Source organism: Symphalangus syndactylus, chromosome X (assembly GCF_028878055.3).
Source record: "Symphalangus syndactylus isolate Jambi chromosome X, NHGRI_mSymSyn1-v2.1_pri, whole genome shotgun sequence".
Lineage (NCBI taxonomy): Eukaryota > Metazoa > Chordata > Mammalia > Primates > Hylobatidae > Symphalangus > Symphalangus syndactylus.
In genome coordinates this window covers 156,787,528-156,806,256 of record NC_072447.2, presented here as the reverse complement: position 1 = coordinate 156,806,256, position 18,729 = coordinate 156,787,528, and the positions used below count along the sequence as shown (strand labels likewise).

At 61.9% G+C, this 18,729-nt stretch overlaps 1 protein-coding gene across 8 annotated transcripts; it reads right to left on the bottom strand.

Annotated features, from left to right (window-relative positions):
* Positions 1-1,768: 1,768 nt before the first annotated feature.
* On the bottom strand, positions 1,769-17,332 carry PLXNA3 (plexin A3). 8 transcript variants are annotated; one of them, XM_063634538.1, is made up of 33 exons: positions 16,964-17,332; positions 14,650-16,447; positions 13,791-14,330; positions 13,109-13,291; positions 11,853-11,981; positions 11,682-11,782; positions 11,299-11,422; positions 11,060-11,216; positions 10,872-10,971; positions 10,508-10,622; positions 10,158-10,358; positions 9,854-9,950; positions 9,527-9,717; positions 9,290-9,435; positions 9,100-9,220; positions 8,858-8,994; positions 8,577-8,747; positions 8,232-8,325; positions 7,911-8,150; positions 7,684-7,827; positions 7,371-7,605; positions 7,148-7,290; positions 6,815-7,071; positions 6,645-6,711; positions 6,405-6,551; positions 6,159-6,318; positions 5,892-5,995; positions 5,590-5,686; positions 5,188-5,378; positions 4,740-4,909; positions 4,034-4,246; positions 3,713-3,863; positions 1,769-3,570 (listed from the first exon to the last, which is right to left on the bottom strand). In XM_063634538.1, the coding sequence occupies exons 2-33, from the start codon at positions 15,241-15,243 to the stop codon at positions 3,316-3,318; spliced, it is 5,775 nt and encodes a 1,924-aa protein (XP_063490608.1). In that variant the 5' UTR covers positions 15,244-16,447; positions 16,964-17,332; the 3' UTR covers positions 1,769-3,315. The 8 variants fall into 8 exon arrangements, with proteins under 8 accessions (XP_063490608.1, XP_055124800.1, XP_063490612.1 ...); XM_055268825.2 differs by having other exon boundaries at positions 14,650-15,270; XM_063634542.1 differs by having other exon boundaries at positions 14,650-14,998; positions 16,964-17,331.
* Between the last annotated feature and the right edge of the window lie 1,397 nt (positions 17,333-18,729).

Below are 18,729 nucleotides of genomic sequence, written 5' to 3'. Positions count from 1 at the left end.
AAAAAGAAGAAAGGCCAGGCACGGTGGCTCATGCCTGTAATCCCAGCACTTTGGGAGGCTGAGGCAGGCGGATCACCTGAGGTCGGGAGTTCGAGACCAGCCTGACCAACATGGAGAAACCCTGTCTCTACTAAAAATACAAAATTAGCCGGGCGTGGTGGCACATGCCTGTAATGCCAGCTACTCGGGAGGCTGAGGCAGGAGAATCACTTGAACCTGGGAGGCGGAGGTTGCAGTGAGCCAAGATTGCACCATTGCACTCCAGCCTGGGCAACAAGAGTGAAACTCTGTCTCAGAAAAAAAAAAAAAAAAAAGAAAAAAATTGCATCTCACTTGGCTGGGCACAGAGGCTTACAACTGTAATCCCAGCATTTTGGGAGGCCAAAGCAGGAGGATCACTTGCACGCAGGAGGTTCAAAACCAGCAAGACTCCATCTCTACTAAAGAAAAAAAATAATAAAAGCTGGGTATGGTGGCAAGCACTTGTAATCCTAGCTACTCAGAAGGCTGAGGCAGGAGGATCACTTGAGCCCAGGACATCAAGGCTGCAGTGAGTTGATTTTGCCACTGCACTCCAGCATGGGCAACAGGGCAAAATCCTGTCTCAAAAAAAAAAAAAAAAAAGGCCAGGCATGGTGGCTCACGCCTGTAATCCCAGCACTTTGGGAGGCTGAGGTGGGTGGATCACGAGGTCAGGAGATCGAGACCATCCTGGCTAACATGGTAAAACCCCGTCTCTACTAAAAATACAAAAAATTAGCCGGGCGTGGTGGTGGGCGCCTGTAGTTCCAGCTACTCGGGAGGCTGAGGCAGGAGAATGGTGTGAACCCGGGAGGCGGAGCTTGCAGTAAGCCGAGATCATGCCACTGCACTCCAGCCTGGGTGACAGAGCAACACTCCGTCAAAGAAAAAAAAAAAAAACATAAAAAGTAAAAATAAGATTCCATCTCACCTGGCCGGGCACAGTGGCTCACGCCTGTAATCCCAATACTTTGGGAGGCTGAGGGGTGAGGATCACTGAGGCCAGGAATTCAAGACCAGCCTGAACAACATAGTGGCAATTTATCTCTACACACACACACACAAAAAAAAAAAAAGCCTGGCATAATAGAGTGCACTTACACACCCAGCTATTCAGGAGGCTGAGGTTGGGAGGATCACTTGAGCCCAGGAGTTTGAGACTGCAATGAGCTGTGATCTTGCCACTGCACTCCAGCCTGGGCAACACAGCTACACCGTCTCAAAAAAAATAATAATAAATTGCATGTCACCTTCTCCCCACCTGCATTACTTAACAGGCCTGGGAGTAAGACTTTGGTAGGTGCACCATGATGGGTGCCACAACCTCGACAGTACACAACTGTCAGGTTTTGAAGGAGTTGGCTGCAGCTGAAACCACCGGAGGGTTCTAAACAGTGAGGCAACATGATCCACCTTATATCATAACAGGGTCTCTCTGCCTCCCACGCTGAGAATAGGCTGAAGAGAGTGAGGGCAGAAGCAGGGAGACTGGCATCCAGGCAGAGATAGACGATGGCACGGGAGAGCTGGGTGGGGGTGGTGGAAAGGAGGAGAATCTATCTATCTATCTTGAATCTGTCTTGAAGGTAGAGCCACCGGGGTTTGCTGATGGGTCGGGCATGGCCCTGGACCTCCCCAAACCCTCTGCGACCCTGCAAGGAGTGGTCCTTTCTCCCATAATGGGCTCCAGTTCATGCAGCGTCCACAGGTCTACTGACCTGCCCCAAGGACAGAGCCCCACGTGGACGGCATTTCCCCAACATTTAATCAGGAAAAAACATTCCATGAACAAAGAAAAACTCATGCAACTAAAGAGGAGAGAACGGGGGGTCTGGGACTGTGAGACAGGGCCAGATTCCTCAGAGGAGGCAGAAGACACAGAGTAGTAAGGCACGGCTGCCTTGGCCCCACAGGGCGGGCGCTGGACGGAGCGGGCGCTGAATGGGGTGGCTGAAGGAGTCGGAGCAGGTGCAGACAACACTGAGGACGTCTGGCAGTAGGCTCAGGAGGAGGAGCGTTCTAGGGCCCCCAGGCCCAAGTCAGGCCCTGGCACAAGCCTGAGTCCAGCCCTCCAGGTACTCAGAGAGAATAGGGCCCCGAGATGCTTGAGGGGGACCCTGTGGCCCAGCGTGGCATAGCCAGAATTCTGAGGAAGCTTTGGAGGCCTCACCCCAAGTGCTGCTGGTACTGTGACCCTGCCTTGGCATGGGTGGGGTCAGCCATGGCAAGGGTGAGGTGCCAGAGGCCAGACCGAGGCTGATAATGCTACAGAAAGGAGCCCAGACGGGTGGCAGGGCCCAGGACAGCTCAAGGAAAGGCAGGTGAGTGAGGCTGGCGACATCCCGTGGGGGACACATATTTACAGATGGAGACGGAGGCGAAGTTCGATTCAATAAATAGGCAGAGGGATATAAATAGCAGGGAGGGTGGGGCTGTCCCAAAACCTGGGCACAGGGCAGGAGGGTGGGGGTATTGCTGCTGCTGGCGTGGGGGCTCGCCCTGTCACCCCTCCCCCTACAGGGCCCAAAGCAAGGCACTAATGAAGGGGGCCTGGGTGCGCTGGGGGCATCATGGCCAGGGTGACCTGCCGCACGATACCCAATCCAGGGCTCAGCCCCGGGACCCAGGCTTGAGCCAGCCACTCCCCTGGATGGGAGGACGGCACAGGACTGAGAAGCCCCCTCCTCACCGATTCCACCACCTTAGCTGTCGCTGGACACGAGGCTGATGATCTGTTCCAGTTTCTGCCGCAACTTATGCTTCCGACAAGAGGCATCTCGGTCCAGAGCCGTGAGAATCTGGGGGAGAGGGGTCCCCTGGAGCTAGGCTCTGTAGGGGGCACAGCTCCTGCCATGCAAAGTCCCCACTTCCCAGCTGGGCTCCTCCCTCCCACACGCCTCACCCCTCCGTCCTCCCCCGCAGCCCCTGTACAAACCCATCAGCTCTCCCCAGCCCCAAATGCCCCTCGACGACAGCACCTTCTCCTCCTCCTCTCCACGGCTAGGGTGCAGCCTCACCCTAGAGTGACCTGGACTCTGGACTCGCCGTGCTGGATTCCCCCTCCCATTACCTCCTAGCCCAAGCCTCCCTCGCCAGGACCCCGTGACCCTCGCCAGACCCAGTGAGTGTTCTGCAGGTCACCATCCTTCACCAGCAGCAGCACTGGAAGACGGAACTGTGAGGCATCCTCCCTGCTAGCTGCTGCGCCTCCCCTCCCCTCCCCTCCACTCTTCGTGTCCTGGGGCCCTTCTCCCTCCACACCCACTCGAGGCTTCCCTGTGAGCTCATCCAGGCTCAGGGCTTTAAATGCCATCCACAGGCTCGCAGATGTGTCCAGCCCAGACTCCATCCTGAAGTCCACACCTCTGTGTCCTCCTGCCTCCGGCCATTTCTCATCACAAAGCCTGACCCATCCCTTCCAGTGCTCAGGCCCTTTAACTTTTGCCCAGTGGCCACTTTGTACCCAGCCAGTGGCTTATCTCCTGGGTCCCTCAAATTCCAGCATCTACCTGTGATCCCAGAGAGCATCACCTGTGCCGGCCCCGGGCCCTGGTCAGGGGAGAGACCGTGAACAATCTAAGAAATAGGCTCTGTGTCCCTTCTGTCCCCAACCCCCACCAACCCTCCTGCCTTTGTCACTGGCTGCACCTTCAGGACCAAGTAACTGGGAGTCTGTGGGGATGAAACACACCTCCTGGCGGTACTTGGTGACATAGAAATAGAGCTCGCTGAGTGCGCTCAGGACATTGAAGTCGCTGGCGTGGAGGCGGGACTGCTCCACCAGGTAGGCATCCATGTCCTGGTCGCTGATGGATGCCATCTTTGCAATGTCTCGATAATACCTGTTGGGACCCTCAGTATGTCACTTGGGCAATGTCACAAAAACTAGAACCCCTGCCCTCACTGCCCGGCCAGCTCTCGGGCTTCCTGCCTGTAGCTGGCTGGCCTCACACAGCCAGCCCAGGGAGGGGCAGGTCCTGCCCTCTGCCACCCACAGCAGGGCGGAGCCCACCTCTCCACCCAGCTCTTGTAGTTGGGGATGTCCTTGGCATAGAGCAGTTTGTTGGAGGGGGAGTCCTTCCCCAGGCGGTGCTCGGATGTAGAGCAGGAGTCCATGAAGGTCTGGGCTACCACCGACAGGCAGGCGTCCGTGATGCTGTTCTTGTGGATGTCGAACACGAACTGTGGGTTCTTGATCACATTCACCCAGAAGCGCAGCGGCAGGCTGTGGACAACAGAGGGACACGCGCCTGAGGCTCCCTAGTTAGCCCCAAGGGGCCCCTCCCATGTGCACATCTCTTTCCTGTCGGGCCGGCTCACATCTTGTCCGGAGGTGGTGAGAGCAACGCATTTAGGGTGAACGGCCTTTTCTCTAAGTCTCTGCTGACCTTCTGTTCTCAATAGGTCTCAACCCCCTCCGCAGCTTCTCCTGTCACCGCTCTCACCACCTGCGACCGACCGCCAGCATCTCTATCTGGTGCAAGACCCCAGAGGGCAAAGGCCTTACCACCACCATCCCACCCACCCAGGCAGTCCAGCTCCAGAACCGGACGCAACAGGCCCCTTGGCTTGATGGCACTGTCAGTGTCAACCCCAAGCCAGGCCTCGTTCGCTCCTGCCTGGATGCTACTCCAGGCCCTGGGTCCCAGCAGAGCCACCAGCATCTTCCGCCCACCAATCTCCAGACAGGCTGCTGGCAGCCCAGCACGGGGCGATACCAGTTGCTCTTCCAGGTGTGGCGCACGTCGGGGTCGCTGATCTGGCGCTGGTCCGCCTGCTCATCCAGGAAGTCAAACATGTACTTGATGGCCAGGGGCAGGGCCGAGCCCCGGTGGGCTGTGCTGAACACCGTCTCAAAGAGGTCATCCACGAACTTCTGCAGTGTGCCCTGTGTGGGGCAGAGAGGTCACAGGCTATGAGGGAGCCAGGTCGGGATGTCCCCAGAGCAGGACAGATGGAGGCAGAAAGGCTTGGCAAAGAGAGGGGCTTCCTCCCTACAGGGCCAGTGGCCTCTCAGATAGACACAGCCTTTATCTAAGGCTCAGAGTTCCCAAAGCAAAGACCCTAAGAAAGGCCCACTGGAAGCAAATGATCCATGGCCCCCTCCCCTGTAAGGCTGGGACAACCTGTGGGCTGAGGCCAAGGTGGCGAGAGGCAGGCCCACACCTTGGTGGCCAGCAGCCGTGTCAGGTAGATCTCGGAGACCATCTTGCTGCCACGGTCCCCCTCACGATGGTCGGCATGGTCGTGGTTTTTCACCAGGTGCCACAATTTGGTGCCCGTCTCCTGGTCAGGCGTGATCATGGGTGCCCGTGAGCGGAGGCTGTCGGGGCTGCTGGCTGTGCGGAGCAAGCTCTCTGGAGCAGAGAACGCATGTGACCCTTAGGCCACCACCTGGCCCCTGCCCCACTCTCCCGGGAGCTCGGCAGCGTGTGGGGACCCATCTGCCCTCACTGGCCGACCCTCTGTCTACACTCCACAGAATCGACGGCACTTGGAAGTGGGGGTTCCCTGGGACGGCTTAAGCAGCCTCGAAGGGCACACGGCCACCACACTGAGGACACCTACCGTAGCGGCTGAGGGAGCGGGTGAAGGTGAAGGAGTTGGCCATGTTATAGGCAGACACTTGTTTGGGCACCAGTGCCACCAAGGAACCATCTGTCACCTGGAGGCCCCAGAGACAGAGGGGGACAGTGCAGGAAGCTGAGAAGCCAAGGAGCCCCCACCCACCCCCACCCAGGAGGGGAGCCCACGAGTCCAGGGAGAAGGGCGAGGGGAGCCAGGGCCACTGCTCCTGTGTCCTGCTGCAGCTCAAGGCAGGGTCCTGGCTCCCAGGTGGCCCTAGAGGGGAATGGGCCCCAACCCCTCACCTGGTAGTGGGCCAGTGAGTTGAGCCTCTTCCAGTCACACTCCATCTTGGTGGTGACATCCTCATCCTGGAGGATGATGCGAGTCATGCGGCCCTGGCGCCACTCTGTGGGCCACAGACAGCCCTTAAGATTACGCTGGCAGCCCCCAAGTCCCTGGCCCACTCCTCTTAGGGAACAGGGTTCAGGTGGGGAGCGGGAGAGCCCAAGGAGGTCACACGGCACAGGAGGGTATGAGTGGGAGCCAGGAGGAGAGGGCGGGGACCTCACCCAGGTCCATGTCCTCAGCTTTGGGGCGCTGGGAGTACGGAATGCCCTTGTACACAGTGTCCAGCAGCTTATCTTTGGCCTGGGTGATGCTGTCACAGTTGAGAACCTTCACTGGGACCTGGGCACTGCCCTCGTTCTCCGGACACATGCAGTGAAGGGTCTGAGGGGAAAGTGGACTCCAGCGTCAGTCTGGGGCGAGGCCTCTCTCTGCGCCCACACCTCTGGCCTGCCCCGCCCTGCGCTCACCAGGGTCTTGTAGTCGATCTGCTGCCGGATGAGCTTGTCCTCGCTCAGGGAGTATCGTGCCTCGCCCGTGATGGCATCAATGGGGCCCTTCTCCATCTGCTGCTTGATGGCACAGTAAAGCAGGAAGAGAGGCTCCCCAGCGCACTCCTGCAGCCAGGGACAGGTGCACAGCTGGCTGCCCGCCTGATCACTGGCCGGTCCTCTGCCACCACCTACCTGCCACCCGCCCACCTGGCGCACCTTCAGAAACTTATGCAGCAGGAACGTGAACCAGTTGGTAAGCATCTTCTCAGCCACTGACTCTGTCCTAGGGCAAGAGAAGGGGGCTCGGGCCTGGCAGGGGTGGGGCTTGGGCAGGGGGGAGGGCCAGGCAGGACAAAGGCGTGGCCTGGATAGAGCGAGGCAGGTACCTGCGTAGCAGCAGCTTGGGGTGGTTCTTGCTCTGGAGGTTTTTCTCGATGAGGTCGGCCAGCAGTTGCTTGAGCAGCCCCGTGGCATAGTCGAGCCGGCTCTGCAGGGCCACCATGGTGAGCGAGGCCACGGTGCCGCGGTCACGCATGGAGAAGCTGCTCTGGGCCTCCAGCGTGTGGATGAAGGTAAGCACGAAGGCGCGGCTGTGCAGCAGCTGCCCAAAGAGGCGCAGGGCCTTCTCCACGTTGGGTGGCGTCTGCGGGGAGCAGGAGGTCTCAGAGGGTGGGGGCAGCCCTGAAGGGAATGGGGGGGCAGGCCGGGCAGAGGCTCACATCCAGCTCCTTGAGCACCGGGTGGGCCTCGATGCCCGGGAACAGCACGCGCACAGCATAAGTCCGGTAGTCCAGGAAGGGGATCTGCACCTCGTCCATGTGGTTAGTCAGCTCATTGATGTCTGTCTGCAGCTCTGCAAAAGCTGGGGGGTGGAGAGAGGGAATGAGTGGGCAGGAGGGAGGTCCCCAGCTTCCACACCACATCCCGCCCCGCCTCAGGCACCTTCCTTGCACTCCAGGGCCACGCGGGACTCCAGGTTGTCCATCTGCAGCTGCAGACGCTTGAGGGTACGGTCCGCATCCTGAGTCTTGCGCTTGTAGGCCACCAGCACAGCCGTGATGGCCAGCAGCAGGAGCCCGCCCCCCACCGCCAGCCCCATCATGGCCGGTAGGGTCAGCGCCCGCTCTGCCGAGATGTGCAGGGTGCCCAGCCAGAACTCCAGGCCACCCACCAGCACCTGTGGGGACAGACCTGAGGTGAGCTGACCACCACGCCCACCCTGGGCTGCCCAGGGGGTCTCCCCATCCCCACCTACCATGACAGGCTGCCGGCCAGTCTGGCTGGGTGAGTCGCACAGGAGTTGTGTGTCCGACACAGTGAGCGAACACGGCTGGCCTCCTATCAGCACAGTGTAGTTGAGGCGGGAGCTGCCGGCTGCTGCGGGAATCAGGTTCTTGCCCTGGGGGTGGAGGACAACGTCAGCCCAGGACTCTCCACTTTCCCGCCCCTCCCCGCCCCCCGCCGCCCCCCCCCCCCCCGCACCTTCAGCACCACATGGGAGCCCGGTTTGACGTCCAGCACGCCAGAGGGCCCCAGCGGCTCAAAGCTGGGGTCAGGGTAGTAGGTAAAGGAGGAGCGGTTGAGGGAGCGGGCCGTTTGCACGTGGTCCAGCAGGAAGCCAAACTCATCAGGGTGCTCGCCTTGTGCCCGAGGCTGGGGCCGCCCAAGAAAGATGCCAGGGGCCTTACACAGCATGGCAGTGTCGTTGATCACCTGGCATGTCTGTGGGGACAAAGGTGGACAGCCAGGCACGTGAAGCCACAGGCTGCAGGGTCGGGGTGGGGCAGGGCAGCTGGTACTCACATTGGTGGTCTCGATGCCGCGGTACTTGGCACGGACCCGGGGCTCCTGGACCGTCAGCAGGTGGGTCCCACTCACAGTGATGGCAGTGCTTCCACTAGGGACAGGGCAGGGGCCTCAGGCTCCCTCCTCCAGTGCACCCACCCAGCCCTGGAGAGTGATCGAGGCTGCCATGGCAGCCCAGACCTTCCCTGACCCTGGATCACCTAGTGGGTGCCGGGTACTGTGTAGCCAGGACAGCTCTACCCCCTCTACCAATGAGGGCCTAGGCTCCAGGAGGGGCCCCACCGGAGCTCAGAGACCACCACTCTGGACACTGCCAGGCTCCCCAGTCCTCCAGGGTCTTACTTGATGATGCTCCAGGTGGGCTCAAGGCGGGTGACGGTGGGGTCCTGCGTGTAGGTGTAGATGACCCCGGAGCTGGAGATGTTAGCCCGGTCAATGGCGAGTGTGATGGGGGCCTGGCTGGGGCCCAGGGTGGACACAGGTGAGATGCACACGATCGCCTTGGCATCTCTCCTACATTGGCAAGCAGGCTGCTTGGAGCGGGTGGCCCAGGGCCCTCAGCCACCCGTCCCCATGGCCCCCCACGCAATGCCCAACCCAAAGCTGGCAGGGCCCCGGCCCACCTTACAAACTGGCACTCGCTGTCCCTCACAGTCACTGTGACCCTGCTGCCAGCATCCAGAGAGCTGCCTGAGATGGTGAGCCGTGTGCCCCCTGACGCTGGGCCACGGCTGGGACTGACTTGGTCAAACGTTGGGGTCTGCGGGAGAAGCTGCCCTGAGGGGAGGAGCCGGGCCGGGCTGCTCCACACTCCCCTTGCGGGAGAGAGAAGGGACAGGAAGGGGGAGGGCCAGCAGCCACGCACCACAAAGCTGTAGAGCTGCTCCGACTGCGTGCGGAAGTCAGCTGAACAGTCACCCACACACAGCTCCACGGGCCCCGGCAGCGGGCTGGGCACCAGCGACTCCTCCATCTCACACACGATCCTAGGGCTCAGAGAGCGTCAGGGCCAGCCAGGCCACATACGGCCCGGGCACCCACACAGCCGCACTCACCTCTCAGCACTGATGTACTCGGCCGGGATAGAGTTGCAACGCACGCCAGCCACCCGCAGGCCCACCTCTCGGGACAAGAGGCCCAGGTTCTCACCCACGATGGTGACCCGGGTGCCTCCTTCCTTGGGCCCCACGAGAGGGTGGATCTGTGGAGCAGGATGGGCAGTGAGAGAGTTGGCTCAGACTCCCAGGTGCCCTGGGAGTTGGCAGTGGGCAGGGGCGGTGAGGAAGGCTGACCTGCGTGATGCGGGGGTGGCTGCACCGGGTGCCCTTCTGGCTCAGGTGCATCCAGTTGGTCTTCGGGGCCGGGCAGTGGGTCCGCAGCTGGCACCTGTGCTCTGAGATGCACCAGCCACAGTTGAAGCGGGGATCAGCCTTGAGGCAGAGGCCACAGCTGGGCCGCTGCGCCCAGCACTTGTACAGGAGGGCTGCAGGCACAGAAGGCACTGCTGACGGAGCAGGCAGTGGCAGAAAAGTGGAAAGTGGGGAGCACTAGGGCCCCCAGACCCGACCCCAGCAGTGCCGACTGCCTTAGGAGAGAAGCTCCCTGGCCCGTGCCTTCACCTCGGAAGCTGGGAGGCTTGTCTATGGGGAAGTCTCCATCCCAGACCACGGAGAAGTCCAGCTCGGTGTCACCATGCTCATCACCTTCATAGGAGTACTAGAAGAAAGGAACCCACGGGACCCCAGATAAGATGTACAGAACCCCTACCCAAGATTTTTGCCAGCTGCCCCCCCTCCTCCAGGTACAGGAATCCCTAGCAGGAGACTCAAGAGAGTTCCCTGCCAGGGAGCTGGGCATAGACAAGAATGATCCACACCACGCCACAGCCCAGACCCCGAAGGGAGGCAGCGGGCGGGACCTCACCGAGGCGTTCTGGCACTGCACACTGCTGCTGTTGAAGCGCACGGCAGGCACCCGCTGCTGCCGCCCCTGTACGCGCACCACGCACTCATAGTTCTTCTGGCCCGACTGCGGCTGAGGTAGGTTCTTAGCCCGCAAGGTAAGAGGCTGCATGACCCCAACGGGGATCAGGAGGTCCCCACTGGGCAGGATCTCAGGGCAGCCCTGGGGGGAAAGCGCCTGTCAGCTGCACACAGGGCCACCCTTGTCCAGGCCCAGCCCGGAGAAGGCTCAAAGAAACCGAGAACACATAGAAGCAGGTGGCCCTGCCCGCACCGCAGAGCCCAGCCCCTCGCACGCGGCGCCCGCCTCACCTCAGGGCTGTGGACCCTGCCCTCCTGGAAGGAGCACTCGTGGGGGCGGCTGGTACACACGTGGCGGTACTTACACCAGTGGCAGGGGTAAGGGCTGCCAACACAGGACATGCACCTGGGGGGGAAGTGGCTTCAGAAATAACAGAGGAGGCTGCACTGCCCCTCACTGCTCCCCAATAGGACACATCGGGAACTGAAGGAAGAAGGCAGCCATATCAGGGGACAGAGAGATGTGGGGATGTCAGGGGCTATCAGGACCTGACAGCCCCTGATGCCCCAGAAACAGCTGCCCTGAAGGTGTCGCCTGTCCCGGAGGTCCCCTCTATCCCCAGGGGTAGGGACGGGTGCTGTGCCAGGTACTCACGACTGGAGGACGCTGCAGTTGTAGAAGACAAAGTCAGCACCGGCAAACCTCACACCTGTCTCCTTGGAAAGAAGCTGCAGCCGCACGGTGCGGGTGGCCCCTGCAGCAGTCCCGGGGTGGCCGTGAACTCTCTGGGGGTAGGGAGAGGCCCCACCATGCCCCACCCTGGGCAGCCCCAACCCACTGACCGTGCCCCCTGGTAAGAGCTCGGAGCTCCTGGAGGGAGGGTGAGGGGCAGAGCAGTTCACCGGAGGGCAGCAGGACCGCCTCGCTCTCCGCCGCCTCCTCGAAGGCGCAGCTCACGCCCGCGCTGAGGTCTGGCGCGTTGTGCAGGGTGACGGTCAGCTGGGGGAAGCAGAGGGCTCAGGGCAGGGCGGACTCCCAGCACACATGTGCACACCCAGCTGAGCACCCCCAAGCTGCTCACCTGTACCCCAGGCGATGTCACTGATACATTGTTGGGCCGGACCCGCACCTGGACACACTTGCTCAGCTCCTCAGCAAAGCCATGTGGGGCAGAGGCGCCCAGACAGGCCCCTTCGCGGCAGCACCTGCACAGGGTCGGGCCAGAGCCAGTCCTGCCACTGCCCCGGGAGGGCCCAGGCCTGTCCAGCTCACAGTGCCAGGCAACAGCGAGCCTTGGCCTCGTCCCCTGGGGCCCGAGGGACGTCACTCGGGGTGGAGGTTCCACTCATTAGCTGGAGAAAGTGGAGGAGGGCGGGGGAGGCCGCAAGGGCACGGCTGGGTGTGGCTGGCTCCCCCTGGCCAGTGGGGCCCTCCAACTCCCCGAGCAGGGGCCCCCGCCCTCACCTGTGCTGCAGCACACACCAACCACAGTGTGGGTCCCCGGAGCCCAGGCAGGCTGCGCAGCTCTGGTACTGCTCACAGGTCTCCACCGGGAGCTGGCTCACCTGGGGACAGCCACGTCAGCACCCAGCCCGCCCCCACCCCACCACCCGCCGCCACCCACCACAGGCCCACCTGCTTCTCACTCAGGAGATAGATGTGCCGGTGGTCCGGGCTGAAGAGTAGGTCTCGGAGGATGGGGCTGCCATCCACCACGGGGACTGTCTCATACAGGTGGGCATCCTGGGAGCCATCGACCCGCACCTGAGCCACAAGACCAGCCTGATGCCACCACAGCCTCCTGCATCTGGGACATTGTCTTCTCCAGCCAGAGACTTTGGAGGTTGTGGCTCAGCTGAAGTCAGGGCCTGGTGGGGTTCAGCACTGACACCCACAGCCCTGAGGCCAGAAAAAGGAGGGTGCTGACGCCAGAACATGCCCTCAGCAAACAGAAGGACAGAGTGATTCGTGTTGCCCAGGGTCGGGATGCAGGGGAGGGGAAGAGCTAGAAGATGGCATTGATTAGGGGAATGAGGTAGTGGCGATGGTGCCACTCTGCAGATCCACAGAAACCCACTGAACTGTGCACTTTGAAATGGGTGAATTGGATGGTACGTGTTCAACAAAGCTGCTACAAAGGAAAAGAGGGTCCCAGGAACAGAGCAAGTGGGCCAGGAGAGTTCATCATCCTTCTCCACAAACCCTTCCCTGCACCCCCAGACCAACTCCTTGCCCTCCTGGGGGATGGCACTGCATCCATGAGGCAAGCAGGATGACAGCACTGCAGTCCCCCGACTCCTACCTATTCAGAACGTACCTGAGTGCCCAGGAGTTCATCTCCCCCTTCATGCCAAGCTACCCCCAGATCCCCAATGGAAGCAGCTGCAGCCCCAGGGCCCATGCGGGAGCATGGATCTGGAAAGCCCTCTCTGGGAAAGTGACATTTTGGGTAGGAGGGGAAGGATGGGAAGTACTGAGCCAAGGAGAGGGCAGGGGCGAGTGGGTCCATCCCAGGGATAGGGAGGCTCGAGGGGCAAGGCATTTGCTCCCTTATTCATTCAACAGAGGACCCAGCAATGCCGGCTCAGCCCCAGCCCTGCTCTCGTGGCAGGGAGACCCCACAATAGGTCTGTTCTCTGTCCCCAGAGCCATATGAAGCTGGCAATTCAGTCCACAGTGGGAACTGGCAATGGTGAGGGTGGGCGGCCGAGGGGCCACCTGAGGAGCAGGGCCAAGCGCCTGGGACCCAGGCACGGAAATCTCCCTCCCTGCACCAGCCGTGTCCTCTCCTGTCCTGTCCTGTCCTCAGGGCTCTCCCATGTGTTCCTACCACCAGCCTTGTCCCATATCTGAGACTGTCCCCACCCCCACATGCCCAGGGCTCTGGCCACCTTCTTCAGGCTGCCGCTGCGCGTGCCAACGAAGACCACAGAGTGCTGGCGGTAGGTGTAGGCAGCCACGCTGGCCATGCCATCGGTGCTGTCGGCCAGCAGGGGCAGCCCCTCAATCACATGCAGGCCTCCCAGAGGCTGGTTCAACACCAGCCCGCAGAAGTTGCCGTTGATCTGCATGGGCTGGTGAAACAGACGAGGAACCCGTGAGAGTCAAAACTCCCAGGCGCAAGCACACAGCAGCCAGATGGAGGCCGGCAGTTCCTGTGTCCCAGAAGAGAGCGGGATCTAGAACCCGGACCCCTCCAGCGAGGCCTGACTGCTCGCCCTAGGGTGCTCCAGGAAATCGGTGGCTGCGGAGGGAGACAGAGGAGGGACAGCAGGGAGGGAGGAGTGAAGCCTGGGCCCACAAGACTCTTGTTGACTCAAGACAAGGGGCAACCAGGAGACAGAGCAAGGAGGAACGAGCTGGGAATGGAAGCAGAAGTGGGGCACTGGGCAGGCCAGAGAGACGGAAGGAGAGGGCAGGGATCCCTGGAAGGGAGAAACAGGTGGGAGGGCAAAGGTGCCACTCCCAGCGCCATGGCAAAGCCTGGGACAGGATGACTGGCCATGAGCCCATGCCGGGCATGGCAGACCTGGGACAGGGCAGAGGACCAGTGTGGGGTGATGAGGGGCTCACGGTGTTGATGCAGGGCAGCTCCTTGTTCAGCAGCCAGGGCAGGGCCAGAGTGCCCTCCCCACGATAGCAGGACTGGATGCGGCGCCGGATGTGGGCATTGATGTTGCTGAGGGTGAAGAGGCAGAGGATGGTCTGCCGGGGTGGGCTGGCCCGGTTCTTCTGGCCCTGAGAGAAGATGGTGAAGAGGACGTCCTCGTCAGCTGGCACGCCCAGGGCCTGGGCCAGCAGCAGGCCAGGTTTGGCCAGGTGGGCGCTCTGCACCAAGCGGTACTCCACGCCGCGCCAGGAGCAGCCAATGGGGAATTCCACGTATGAGTAGAACTCTGAGTCCCCCGCGCACATGCGCACGATCTTGGATGTGAAGAATTTCTCGCCCGCTGTGTCCAGCAGCGTCTGCTGGGTGTCCAGCTGCAGCGTCAGGAAGTACACGAAGGAGGCGCTGACGAAGCCGTAGATGTAGTAGATGTCAAAGGCAGGGTATAAGGACAGCGTGTCTGAGGGGATCTTGATCTGGGAGGAGACAAACTCATCCTGGTACACCTGGGGAGCAGGGGGAGGAAACAGCATCGGGTGAGGCCCTGTGCCAACATCGCGGGCCACCGCCAGCTTCCCTCTGCATCCCCCTCCTGCCCGGATGACCACAGAGGCCCAGGCCAGAAAGGCTGCAGAGGGCAGGGTGACCAGCCTCCCTGCACACAGGGGACCCCCGCAACCTGGGTTCAGGCTGTCATCCCACCCTCCGCAACCTGTCTGCACCCCAGACACTGAGGAGCCGAAAAGTCCCCTCTCAGAACGGGGCTCTTCTGGGACGCAGAGCCAGGACTGGGTGGAGGAAGGAGGGAAAGAAGGGCTCACGCACGAGACTGAACATGTCCGCGCTGTCTTCATCACTGATGAGCTTGCGGGAGCTCAAGGTGGGGAAGTACTCCGACTTGCCGTCGACAGCAGTGCCCACGAACAGCTTGCTGGGCCCCTGGCCCTGCTCCACAATGACACCAGCCATGGAGTCGGGCTCCTGGGCCCCCGACAGGTAGTGCTCCTTGCGGTGGTGCGGCTCACCCAGCTTGAAGAGGTCGTCCAGGCGCAGGAACTGGCAAATGCCCTGCCAGATGCTGCCGCAGGCCACCAGGCGGCGGGCCGCATAGTCTATGAGCAGCAGCTTGTTGATGTTGTCCACGGGGGCCAGGCGGTGGGCACACACACGCATGCTAGGGGGCGGGTAGCAGCGAGCGTTGTCCTCGACGGGCCCCGTGACATGGGCCCGCAGCTCAGTCAGGTTGGGGGCCAGCTTAAAGACTCGGTTCACTGCGCCCACGAACACCTCCCCAGTCACCCGGTGCACAGCCAGGTGGGTAAGCGTGGTGTCTGTCACCACGAAGGCACGGAAGGGCCTGTTGCCCAGGGCCCCCCCCACGGCAAGGAAGAGCAGCAGGAGGAGGCAGACAGAGGGCATGGCCGGCAGCCGCGCCTGGGGACAGGCCTAGGGAGAGACGGTGTGTGGGAGTCAGAGGCCTCGAGCCACAGAGGGCTGGGCCATTCACCCACCACCCCACCAAAGCCCCAGATGGCCACCGCGACAGGGAGAGAGGAGGGGCCTCTGCCAGGGCGCATGAGTGAGCAGCCAGCGAGGGCAGGCTTGGGGGCCATCAATCGTCCCTCAGCCCCTGTGCTGGAAAGGAGCCAGGAGGCCTCGCCTCAGCTGGGCCACACCCAAAGGGGTAGCAGAGCAGATGCTGGGAAAGGCCAGGCAGGAGGCCCTCCGGAACTGAGACCCCAGATGCCACATCTCAGAGCCCGGGGCAACCAACAGCAAAGAACAGCAAGCCCCAGGCCTCTGGGCTGCCCCCAACGCCTGAGCTGAGGCGAGAGGGAGGCAGGGGCAGAATAATCGCAAGCTGGGGGAGAGGGGCAGGGCAAGGAACACCACCTGGAGTGGCAGTGCCACCAGGGGCCCTGGGACAGAGGTCTGGGGAATGGAGGCCTGATGCAGGATCCAGCACCACCACGTCCCCTGCAGGGGCCCCAGCTGCCTCCCCGACAAGGGCCTCACAAAGCCAAGTCGCGCCTGCCCCTCAGCCACGCACCCAGACACACATCAGTCAAGCTCTGCTCAGCCACAGCCTGCACGGCTCCCCCTCCAGACCCAGAGGTTCACTGGGGAAGGGAATGTACAGGGGGCCCAGGAGCCTTACAAAAGGAGGAGCAATGTCCCCAAATACAGTCAAGGCCTTGGAGAGACAGGGCAGGAGCCACAGGGACAGTGCAGGGACTGGCACTTAGTCCCCAGGCCACACCCAGTCAGCCCCAGGCTGCTAAGACAGCAGAGCAGTGTCGTGGCAGCCAACAGGGCAGGGCTCAGCGCTACCCTCTCAGTGCCAGCTTGAGGACGGGAGGCCGGGGGCGGGGGGGGCGGTGCAGGGAACCAAACCAAGGAGGCACAGGAGAGAGAAAGGAAAAATAATGCATTTGCCAGGAACAAGGAGCAGGCCCAGCTTGAAACTGCAAAGTTTCAGCTCAGATTGATCACCTCTCCAGGGCTCTTTTGTCAGCTGGACCCCTCATGCAACAGCCGGAGAAGAAAGGAAGGCCAAAGAAAAGAGAGGCCACATCCTGTCTTCACCTCCTCTACATCCCGGGAGCGCAAGCCTAGGGACAGGCTGAGGACAGGTCGGGAGTGAGACCTGGGGAGGCAGAATTTCAGGCCCAGCCCCCACCTGTAAGTGGCAACCTCGGGCATCACAGGTACAGCTGGGCCAGCAGAGAGCCTGAGGAAGGGGCAGCCCCACGCAGAGACTGGGGTCCAGCGGCCGCCCCCCACACCCCCCACCGTGCTGCTGGTCCAGTTTGCCCGGGCCCCATCAGGGCACCCCTCGGCGGACTCGCGGAGCCCTTAGCGGGAGGGAAGTACAGCGTTGATCCTCCGAGGGGCCGCTCTCCTGCGACAAAGGGTCCTCTTTGGGCAGAGGGCTGGTCTTGGGTTGGCGTCCCCACCACGCGGGGCACAAGGGGCCGGGCAGGCTGGCGCCAACGGGCAGGGATAGGGCCTGACCCCCACAGGCAGAGCCGGACCCCCGGGCTGCCGGACCCCCGGGCTGCCGGACCCCCGGGCTGCTGGAGCCCCGGGCCCCGAGCTGGCTGGCCCCGCACGGACGGCGAAGATGACGGCCACCTACCTGTCCCTCCGCTGGCTCCGGGTGGCCTCCCTCTGGCCACGTGGACGCGCCTCCGAGCCCCACCGCGGCCCCGCTCGCGCGCCCCCACGGCCTCGCCCCGCGCCCTGGGCCCCACGCGCGCAGCCGCCGCCGCCGCCCACACACTGGGCTGGCCCGGGGGCCGCCGGAGCCTTTTAAACCCGGACCGTACCACCGCGCGGGGCGGGGGCGCCTGGGGACGCCCGGCCGAGCGGGACGCAGCGGCAGGGGACGCAGGCGGGGCCGCTGCTCCCCGGGGCCAGGGACCTCGCGAGCAGCCCCGGCCCCGCGACCTGAAGGGGGACCCGCCCTGCCAGCGGATCCCCTTCGCTCGATGGCCGCGTCCGCGGCGCGCGCCTCCCCCGCGCCCCGGCTCGCCGCCCGCCGCCTCCGGCGACCCCGGAACCCGCGCGCGCCCGCGCCACACCCCCTCGGGCCTGGGGCGCGCGCCCGCCTCGCCCCACCCTGGCTCTCGGAGACGCGCCCGGGGGGTCACCTGCCACCGAGGCGCGGCCTCGCTGGTCCCGGCCTCCCAGGTGCACTCCCGCCGAGGAGCCGCGCCCCCAGCTCAAGACACGCCCCCGACGGTCTCTAACCCGGAGGGCCGGCGGCGACAGCCGTCTAAACCAGCCCCTTCCCCGGCGACCCTGAACCGAGGGCTTTCTTCCTTCCCTTGCTTTCTTTTTCCTTTTCTTGTTTTGTTTTGTTTTGATACAGGGTCTCGCTCTGTCACCTGGAGATCATAGCTCACTGCAGCCTCGACCGCCCCAGGCTCAAACGATGCTCCCGCCTCAGCCTCCCAAAGTGCTGGGACTACAGGTGTGAGCCACCGCGCTGCGCTAAGGTTTTCCTTTTCATTTCCCTGATGAGTAATGATGTTTAGCATCTTTTCATGTGCTTGTTGGCCTTTTGTATATGATCTCTGAAGAAATGTCTATTCAAGTCATTTGCCCATTTTTATTAAACATATATATGGATAAATAGATAGACAGATTTTTTCCCCCCAAGTTGAGGTCTCGCTCTATCACCCAGGCTGCAGTGTAGCGGCATTGGATCAGGGCTCACTGCAGCCTCGACTTCCTGGGCTCAAGGGATCCTCCTGCCTCAGCCTCCCAGGTAGCTGGAACCACAGGCAAGCACCACCACGCCTGGCTAACTTTTCCTATTTTTGCAGAGAGAGACAGGGTCTTGCTACATTGCGCAGGCTAGTCTTGAACTCCTGGGCTTAAGCAATCCTCCTGCCTCAGCCTTCCAAAGTACTGGGATATGCTGGGTGCAGTGACTCAAGCCTGTAATCCCAGCATTTTGGAAGGCTGAAGTGAGCAGATTACCTGAGGTCAGGAGTTCAAGACCAGCCTGGCCAACATGGCAAAACCCCATCTCTACAAAAAATACAAAAATTAGCCGGACATGGTGTCATGTGCCTGTAGTCCCAGCTACTCAGGAGGCTGAGGCAGGAGAATCTCTTGAACCTGGGAGGGGGAGGTTGCAGTGAGCCAAGATCATGCCATTGCACTCCAGCCTGGGAGATAGAGCAAGACTCTGTCTAAAAAAAAAAAGAAGTACTGAGATTATAGGCATGAGCCACCATGCCCGGCCCTCAACTGAATTTAAGTAAAAGAGATCACCCTTGATAATGTGTGTGGGCCTCATCCATTTAGTTGGATGGCTTTAAGAGCAAAACCCGAGGTTTCCTGGAGAAGCAGAAATTCTGCCTCAAGACTGTAACACAGGCCAGGCGCGTTGGC

What these genes read in the sequence shown, in the direction of transcription:
- PLXNA3 (XM_063634538.1), bottom strand. Translation starts at nt 15,243, where the DNA reads ATGCCCTCTGTCTGCCTCCTCCTGCTGCTCTTCCTTGCCGTGGGGGGG. An exon ending in ACTCACTGGCCCACTACCAG is followed by an intron (nt 5,687 to 5,891) that starts GTGAGGGGTTGG and finishes TGGGGCCTCCAG; the next exon opens with GTGACAGATGGTTCCTTGGT. An exon ending in CACGGCTGCTGGCCACCAAG is followed by an intron (nt 4,910 to 5,187) that starts GTGTGGGCCTGC and finishes TGCCCCACACAG; the next exon opens with GGCACACTGCAGAAGTTCGT.